We start from the raw sequence: 9,880 nt of genomic DNA on the forward strand, positions 1-9,880 counted from the left end.
CACACACACACACACACACACACACACACACACACACACACAAATATGCACAGTGTTGATCTTACACAGGCAGATGCTGCAGCCCACCAATGCCACACAGTGTGGTTATGGATACAAAGTAACAGATGAATGAGGAACAGAAGGGTCCACACAAACACACACTTTCAGAGTGGAAAAAGAAGCAGTTTATAGCCGACTCATTAACATCCCGCCTGTTCGTTTGAGCTTATCAGCATGACAGAAAATGTTGGGGAAGAAAACAATATGGTGACTTTGCTAGGCTGTGTGCACGACTGTGTGCATGAGAGAGCTCTTCCATTTAGTATCTCCCTGCAGCCTCTGAGCACACACATTAGTACTGCACATCTTACTAAGCAGATTTCAGATGATGCTCCCATCTCTTCTTCTGCACTCTCATTACACAGCACCACTCACACAGATGAAATAACCATGCACACTTGCATGCGCACACACGCACGCGCACACACACACACACACACACACACACACACACACACACTCACATACTGGAGCAGCCCGGACTGTACTGAAAGTTTCACTCCCTTAGAGTTAGAAAACGGTTCTTCATCACTATCACTTCTCTCTCTGTCCTCCCGCTTCTGCAAAAAAACTTGATAAATGACTAAAACTACTAACAGTCCAGCCTGCTTCTATAGTCTTAACAGATTTCCAGCAAGTCTGGATGCCTTGTGAATACAAATGTGGGCTCAATATGCAATTAGGTTAGGTACTATACAACCTACAACAGCAGCTGAGCTTTCTTCTGTACACACTAACCCACTAACACTCATTTATTCATTTATATTCTGATTTATATCTAAATATTGCCATGTTTACAATACATATATGTATTATGAGAAGAAAAAAAAACACCTTAAAACTCAGACTTTTTGCTTTTTAGAGCTAACACATCCATTACTACGGGGTGGCTGTAGCTCAGGTGGCAGTCCTTAGGGACTGAGTAAAGCACTATACAAATGCAGGCCATTTACCATTTACCATTACAATGCGCCTTTCTGGTCACAAAATTACAGACAGGCAAGCTGCAACTACAGAACCCATGTGATGTTCACACTGAACCTCCCGCGTATGCGTATTTCCGTTGACATTGCGGTCAATATGTCCAGAGATCAGATATGACTCAGATGTAGGACTACATATGCACTTGGCCCAGATGTGATGTGAAAAAGGGTTTTTTAAGACTTCTGTGGGAAAAAAAGGAAAAAACAATCTGAGTCATTCACACACCACTTCTGAAAAAATGAAAAAAGGTTTTGTGAGCCATCTTCCAATGGATTCACACGAGCCGCTACATCAGTTAGTTCTCAGACCACACCCGTCACCAAAAGCCCTGAACTGATACAACAACCTAAGAGCGAGCGTTTTATTACTCACCAGCTATTTAAGCTAACCTAAGATATACACACACACAGGCTCAAGGAATACGAGCCTAATTCAAACTCAAAGACATGTGGCAGAAAATACTAAACAAATGTGACGATGACAGCCGATCATCTTTCTTTCTGAAAACTTTGTTTACACCAAGCAAGCGAACTTAAGACACATGCTGCCACCATCATGAGTCCTGGAGTGAAATCAGCTTCTATTTCTACCATGCGACCAAACTGCTAATGTGTTTTTGGATGTTTGAATGTAACCAATGTGTTTTGGAGCGACTCTTTCAGAAAACAGCTTGTTTGGTTTGGAAGTTCGGTTGTGGCAGCGCACACGCTCTTGTGTCACAACCACAGATGGGGAGACGGGGTGCATGCCTGCATCTGCCGCAGGAATGTATGACATACATGAACATGGTTGGGGGGGGGGAACTGTAGAGTGGTGCATTATTGCTACAGACCTCCACTGTTTGACGCGAGGTGGGGTTGATGTAAACAAGAAAAAAGAGAAGTACTTGTTGAACGGAAGCTCTGCTGTAGAAGAAATAATCAGTTCTGAAGAAACACAGAGCGAACTTGCTGTGAATAAACGAGGGATGGAATCATTTAACAAGAGAAACTGAAAAACAGTCTTGTTCAGAGGTATGATATGAGTATGTATCACACCAAAATTAAGCCCAGTGGACTGAAGATAGAAATGTATGCAATATGTTAAAAATTACTTTCTATAAATGGTGCAAGCGCAGGTAGACAATAGGAAGAGAGCGCCTTCACCACGGTCCTGTGTGCATTTTTACCTCCACTTATTTCCAAACAAAGTGCAGCTGCTGGCAGAGCGAAGAGCAGCTTGAATTATTGAATGAGTGGATACAAGGGGCCTTCACATTTTATTACTCAAGTCCAGTCAAAGTAAAATTACATCTGTTGCATTTAGTCACAATCAAATTCATCATTAATCATTCATCTTAATAATTGAATGTAGACTCCTGATTTTCTTCTTATACTACTTAGTATTATACTACTTAATAATAAGAGCAATGTTCATATTAAAATTTAGTTTACACACATGTTAGGAGAGGCTGTAGCTCAGGAGGTAGAGCGGGTCACCTACTGATCGGCAGCTTGGTGGTTCGATCCCTGGCTCCTCCAGTCTGCATGTTAAGTATCCTTGGGCAAAATGCTAACCCCAAGTTGCTCTCCAATGCATCCATCGGAGTGTGAATGTAGTTAGAAAAAGCATTAAGCTTAAAGAAAGTGAAAGTGTTGTATAGAGTGCTTTGAGCACTCTGGAAGAGTAGAAAAGTGTGATATCAGTCCACAAATTCCAAATTATTTTTGTCATAATCGTACAGCAACAGCAAAGTCAATGTCACATCTTTAATTTTACCTCCTATGGCGATCCAAAGTGAAAACATTACCAAAGAATACAAGAAATGTACAGAAAGACACAGCAAGTGTTGCATTGGGTGTAAACATAAAATTTAATTATGCTGGATTCAAAATACATTAATACTTCACTGACCTAACTGGCTAATTTTGACATGTTGATAACATAGTAATTACGTTATCTAAGACATAAAAGAGAGATTGATGCTAACATTTAGCTTTCCAAAAGCTGAAACATCCATTGGCAAGTATAATTCTTAAAGCAGGCGTATGTAACGTTTGCTGCTCAGTGATAACAGCAGCCCCTGTAGCTTCAACTGGTAATAAAAGGCCTCTGGACTTTGGAGTCTTTTAAGCTCCAGTACTGAATTGTAGTGAAACAAATCATAGCAGCTGCTCGCGCAACGAACAATTCAATTCAGTTTCATTTATATAGTGCCAAATCAAAATACAAGTAACTTCAAGGCACTTTATATTGTGAGGTAAAGACCCCACAATAATTCTCAGAAAACCCCAACAATCAGACGACCCCACTATATGAAAGCAGTTGGAGACTGGAGACAGTGGGAAGGAAAAACTCCCCTTTAAAAGGAAGAAACATCCAGCAGACCAGGCTCACGGAGGGGCACCCATGTGCCGTGAAACACAAAATCGTCATCTTGATATGGAATAGAATTTGTTGGTTTACTCTTCATCCACCTAACTTTAGGAACATTTTAGCCACAAACAGCCATAAGAGAAAAGTTGGCATCTATTGCAAGTTATTAGAATAAAGTAATCCTGCTCTTGCTTTGTGTCTAACCAGCAGCTAAACCACTTGATTTTGTGTCATGTAGGCATAATCTGCCGAGCTCTGCCCTCAGTGTCTCCTTAGAAATGTACTTTCCTGGAAAACTGTATACATTCTCCCAAGTTACATACAGACTGACACTTTTGAGGGAAGGAGTGGGAACAAATGAGATGCTACTGGTGCTGTTACGAGTCAGCGAACTCAGAAATCATACTGAGGCTGGTATTATTCCCAACATTAAGGTAAAACACTTACTTATTATAGCTTTAAATGTGTGAGCCCACACAATAATTAAGGAATATCCAAAAAGCTGAGGTTAGTGAGCTTACTGGAGGCCTAACAATTAGCAGGGGCCCTAAAAGCATCCTTAAATCTCACTGTCCTAAAGTATCATTCATCACCAGAGGCACGGGATAAGAAAATTATTTGGCATTTAGCGCTTTCTGAAATACAGATTATATGGTCATTTTAAAGAATGCTGACATTTTGCAGTGAGTCCCACTGTGGGCTCTGAGCGCACAGTGGGAGCAGGAAGGACGACTTGGAGTATAAAACACAGTCATTTATTTTTTCTCAGCTGTCAAGTGGAGCGTTACACTACAGTTTATTGTGTTAGGCTAGTGATCATGTGAACATGACGTGGCTTAGGTTCATCTGGTCAAAATTATACTGTTATACTACTTTATGGATTGTTACTTATACATTCAGTTATTTTAATATAAAGAGTTGAACAGAAAACAAGAACTTAATAAAGAGAAGTAAGGAAATTTTAAAAATGGCATGCTGTATAGTCAGATAACATGTTAAGTACCTCTGTCTCTGGGCTCTCAGGAGTTGTGCAGGCTTCTGTACCTGCACATAATTTCAGATACACCCCAGCAATGACAACCCGATCTGCTGATAAATGTTCAAGTACTCGAAACAAGGCTGTCTGCCGGAGCCGAGCCGGGCTCAGCATTCATCGTCATAATGACAGCTCTGCACCTGGCTGACTTTCGTGAATGACACATCCTGGAAAACAAGAGTCTGCCACGCATCCTGCGGGCACATATATGAGAACTGTGGATTCTTACCATCTCCATCTTCAGTTTTCTTATCTTTTCATCCAAACTCTTCATCCCGGTCTCTTTACCGGTGTCGTGCGCGAGGGCCAGCTTGGCGTCTGCCCGGAGAGAGGACGACTCTTCCCGCATCCACCTGAGCAAACCCTCGGGGGTCTTCCGGCCGATTTTCGCCTCTATGTCTTTGAGGTCTGGGATGCTCTCGCTGACAGTACCTTCGTCCATCGCCATGAGTGTTTTTACACCGATAAGATCCGCAGGACAAAGATTACGTCCTTCGGGTTCCTCGGATATTGTTCCCTGTCAAGCTGCGAGAGTCACTTCCTACAGGCTTGTATGGCATCCTATGCGACTGCTGCTGAGTTGGACTGCGCCAGGCAAGGAAAACTGTTTGACAGTATCAACACAGCAGTGTGAGCTTATTCCAGCAGTATGATACAGAGAGAAATCCTCGATATGTGGGTTATTTTAACTCAGTCATCATGTTGTGTTAAATTGATGAAGCCTCTGTATCTAAACTGCTGATGGTCATCAAGTGAAAGCGGAGGGGGAAAATCCAATTTGTTGCTTTCCCCTCCTTGATTGGTTCCTTTACAGCTGTAAATGCAGTCTGATCTCCGGAGTCCCGAGTCCTGAGCTGCAGCTCGGTGAGGCTGGTGTTTGGGATCTGTACGCTGAGCCACACTGCGCAGATTCCACCTGCATGATGACAGCGATCAGGAACCGCAGAGTGGGAGAGGAGACCCGATAGCGTCAAGTCACCAGCGATAACCCTCGGTAGCTTCCGGGAAAACTTTCAAAATACAATCTGTGTGAAAGCTCTGTACCGGAGAAAACGGTGAACTACCAAAATAAAACGACAAGCACAAAGTAAAACAAAAACAACAAAAAAAGTCCTTTTATCCTCCTTTCTGCACAAAGACGTCTGTGAGTTTTATAAGAAGAAGATAAGCTTGTTAATATTGATACTCCAATCAAGTTATATATGTGAACATCAACCAGTTATATGTGTGAGCATCATGGAACAGAAACATATGTGACATAATCTAAACATAGTCATGAAAGGCGACCTTTGGGTGAAGATGTGATGTCTGTATCCATCTGCCTGTTGTCCACATTTATGCAGGCAAAAGGACAAAAGCACAAGATGAAGCTCTTATTTTTGCTTTTGCCTTTTTGTGAAAAACTTGATAGCTTTTCCTCCACGCAAAAATGAAGTGGGCATTAATAAACTATTAAAAAGGACTAATCTAAACATCTGAAATGCCCTAAAAAGACAAAAGCAGTGGGCCACCGACACATTACACTCAGGGAGCTGCTCAGTAATGGAAACGCATGGCATGATGCTCCCAGTGCTTAATTTTGTTTGGAACTCAGCAATAGTGAGTCAGCAGAGGTTTAGCAACTTTTACAACTGTGAGCGTCGTCGACTCTGCTCCCTTGCTCTACGTGGTCTGCCACTTTATGTTTAAGTTGCTGTGGTTTCTAGATGTCTCCACATTGTAATAATACCACTCAGAGTTGATCATGGATATCTAGGAGGGAAGAAATTTCACAAATGAACTTGTTGTAATGGCAGCATCCCGTTACAGCACCACACTGGAATTCAGTGAGCTCTTTAGAGCGACCCATTCTCTCACAAATGCTTGTAAAGACAGATTGCACGGCTTTCATAAAGCTAAAAACACCTGAATTCAAAGATTAAAAGATGTGGACTCATAGTTTTGTCCATTGTGCACTAAAAAGAAAAGCAAGGCTCTTCTTTGAACACAGCAGGTGATGGTGTGACCATGTATGGAAGGCCCCAAGTGCCAAAATGAATAGAAAACATAATTAATGATGCATTAATTAATTAAAATGGGAGCTAATTAAATATTTTTTAATGTTTTCATTTAAATTAATTAAATCAAAAATATTTGGTCAAATGTTTAATAATGTATTTTAGAATTTATTTTAGAATTTATTTTAGAATTTATTTTAGAATTTATTTTAGAATTCGTGGTCCGCTGTAACTTAGAAGCTTTTAACATGGGTCACCGCCCAAGAGAAGGAATGAAGAGTCTAATCAGTGTAATGAAATACAACAGATCTCTGTGGCAAAGGCCGGATTACTTTACTCTTAATACACTAAACACACACTTACTCATACCCTGTGTCTCTATATGGAAACTTTCTCCCGGCCCACACAAACTCAGCCCAGGCAGACTTTTCCTTAACGGGCCTGGACCCCCTCATGTGGAACTGGAGCTCAGGTTAAAGCTTGTGGTTAAAAGACCAGTGGGTCAATGTTTTGGAACAAAGGAGATTAAATGCTGCTGTCAAGGACAATTCAATAAGATCCACAGCAGACACAGGTTTTCCACCAAGTTTTTGTTTTCCTTATGGCTTTGGATGTATAACTGGATTTTTGTTTTCCAAGCGCTAACTAAGATACATATCAAAAAATGTAAGAAAGAAAGGAACGATTATAGTCATCCTTTTCAGTAATTGTTTTCTGCTATAACTTACTGAAAATGCTGCATTCTTATTACAAATGTCTGTCACAACTAGAGACACCACAAAGACACATTCAGTGGTGTAATCTGCAGTCAGGAAGGGCCTCTGGAGAGCTGAAGAGATGCTTTTCACTGTGAACACTTGCTCGGGCTGCCAGGATGAAGCTGACTGTGAGTGGAAATACAGTTGTAGTGGACAGCAATGAAGTGAGATGCAAAGGCAGGGGTTTCCAAATATTAGCAGCTAGTGATTGTGCATGTCTGTCTCAGACGGACAAAATGGAAGACTCTACTTAGGAAAGGTAGGGGGGCTAAATTTGTAGCAAATAAAAATGGGTTAATAGCTGGATTAAGGCTGTCTCATTCTTTCTGAAATGGCATGAAGATTAAGCTTGGATATAAGACCATGTCTACTTTTCATTATTTAAGCTACGTTGATTCTAGAACCAGTATTTTGCACTGATTGTACTGGTTTAACAAAAGCTGAGGAGAGAGCAGCTTGGAGAGATCTCTGGTTTAATGACACTTTCCTGTGTATTCAGTCTCACATCTCATTGGAGGCTCCAAGCATCCTAACTCGACTGCAGAAATGAATTTAAAGACCCTTAATGAAATGTACACAGGTGCAGCTTTCACAAAAAATGCTATATTTGTGCAAAAATGTGATGCTGTTTGTCAGGCTGAGTGTTGGTTTTGCATATGTCAGTCATAATACACTGTCTGTGCATGAGGTTAAGACTGACATCAAAACAATTAAGGAGGTTAACAGGGTGTTAGTCTACAAGCAAAACATGTTGCATTTGAAACATCTATCATAATCTCAATTTAGGTGGGAGTAAACAACAAAAGCCAGATGGGTGTTCTGGGGGGTCAGGTCACTATTATAAACCTCTTTGTGTTTGTTAGATGAGAATTCAAAATGTATCACTAGCATGTGGTCACTTACGACAGAAATGCCTTTAAATTTGCTTCTTTGGGGCGTACAGTCATACAAACAGGCATCTGTAATCATTATGTTGCCATGCTATCAGCCTGGTATCCATGATGACCACCATGGCAACGGTTGTTGAGAGCAGAAAATTCTGATTTCTGCACACCCACGTGGTACAAATGGAAAAAAGGGCTGCCCACTGAGGGAGATCTACAGTACCAAATGCATGTTATACAACACTTTCTGATCGGTCGTTCAGAGGCATCAGCACTGTGCAAACCTGACTGAGGCCTTTGCATGTGGGTTTGAATGTTCTCTCTTTATTTGCGTGGGTTCGCCTCAAGCGCTCAAGTTTCCAGTCAAACTAAAATCTGCATGTTTAGGACTGCGGATAGTTTGCTCGCTGACCTTTGTGTAAACGCTCCCTCTTTGTTTTTCAAAAGTGCTGCAATTCAGAACCACAGCAAAGGATTTTAATGTTAGTTTGCTTATTTTGCAGTAACACTGGCCACTACGAGGAGTGGTGAAATACCATTACAACACCAGACATGTACAGTACATTTTCCACAAATGTGACCCCTGATCTGCAGGGAAACCTTCAAAACTTAATTTGGAAAGCTATCCTATCAAACTTAACTTAGTTTATGGTAAAAAATACTCATAAACTCATAAAGTTTATTTAACTTTAGCTCCTCCTGGGTGTCTTAAATTTTTATTGTTCATGTTAAATATTGATTTGTTACTACTGGAATTTACTTTCACAAAAACCAGAGATGCAACAAAACAGAGTATAAAGGGTTAAACAAACAGTAGAGCTCACAAAGACTACAGGGAGGCACAACAGGAACGTAACACAACAAAAAGCATGCACTAGTTACACACTGAGGGTTGACTGGAAATGGGAAACAGGGTAACTAGGAAACATGGTGAAAATAATCAAGACAAACGAAAAGAAGGAAGTAAAATTGACACAAGGTATGAAAAAAAAAACTGTAGCTAGAACTCGTGTAGTAAAAATGAGCCTCAGTATTATAAAATATGAAAAAAAAATTACATTCAAATACAGAAAAACCTAAACACAAATCCAAAACTCACATTTGTTAACTAAAGATTCAAGTTTTAGACACAGCACATAATCCTGAGACTATGACACCCATTCCTATGCTGTTTCAAGCTTGGAGCTTTGCCTTTAGCTACGTTATCTGATAGATTTTTTCCTCTGATAAAAGTGATGTTGCACTCAGTGTCAGTAAAGTCTTGTAACACTGAACGAGCGTGCTCCCTTTGTTGCACCATCAGGCTGGTTTATCACAATGCAAGTTTACCCTCTAGTGGAAGAGTTTGGTTTTGTTCGCAGGAGCACGCAGTAACAGAAAGTGCTCACCTCATCTTTATCTGATTTTCAAAGACAGAATGATAAGGTGAGGATTTACAGGGATTCACTGCTTTTGTTGAACTGTTGAAGGTATTTGCATATCTCCAATACACACGCTTTCTTTTTTGTTTTTGTTTTTATAACTGACCATTTTTTGTTATGCCTTGAAAAAAATACCATTTTCAAATCATACTTATTACCCAAATAATGATTAAGAACACAGATTGGGTTTGACTGTTTCCTCAGTCACTCTGAGTGTGATGGTCTGCATTCTTGTGTGTGATAAAACAGGCTTAGAGGGAAGGCTAAAGAATCTCAAATATCTCTCAAAACAAAGACACAAAGATAATTTTACAAAACTCAGTCAGAAATGAAATCATCCTGTCACGAGGGACTTTTAATACACCCTACCACCCACCCACCCACC

At 40.5% G+C, this 9,880-nt stretch overlaps 1 protein-coding gene across 1 annotated transcript in view; it reads right to left on the bottom strand.

The window, feature by feature from the left end:
- lurap1 (leucine rich adaptor protein 1) overlaps positions 1-5,410 on the bottom strand; it is a 13,123-nt gene extending 7,713 nt beyond the window's left edge. The window contains exon 1 of the mRNA XM_005743290.2: positions 4,665-5,410. Within this exon, the coding sequence (XP_005743347.1) occupies positions 4,665-4,883 (219 nt within the window). The 5' untranslated portion in view covers positions 4,884-5,410. The remainder of the gene's footprint in view (positions 1-4,664) is intronic.
- Positions 5,411-9,880: the final 4,470 nt, after the last annotated feature.

This window comes from Pundamilia nyererei, unplaced genomic scaffold, assembly GCF_000239375.1.
Source record: "Pundamilia nyererei isolate P.nyererei 1_Seehausen unplaced genomic scaffold, PunNye1.0 scaffold00130, whole genome shotgun sequence".
In the NCBI taxonomy this organism is placed as follows: Eukaryota; Metazoa; Chordata; class Actinopteri; order Cichliformes; family Cichlidae; genus Pundamilia; species Pundamilia nyererei.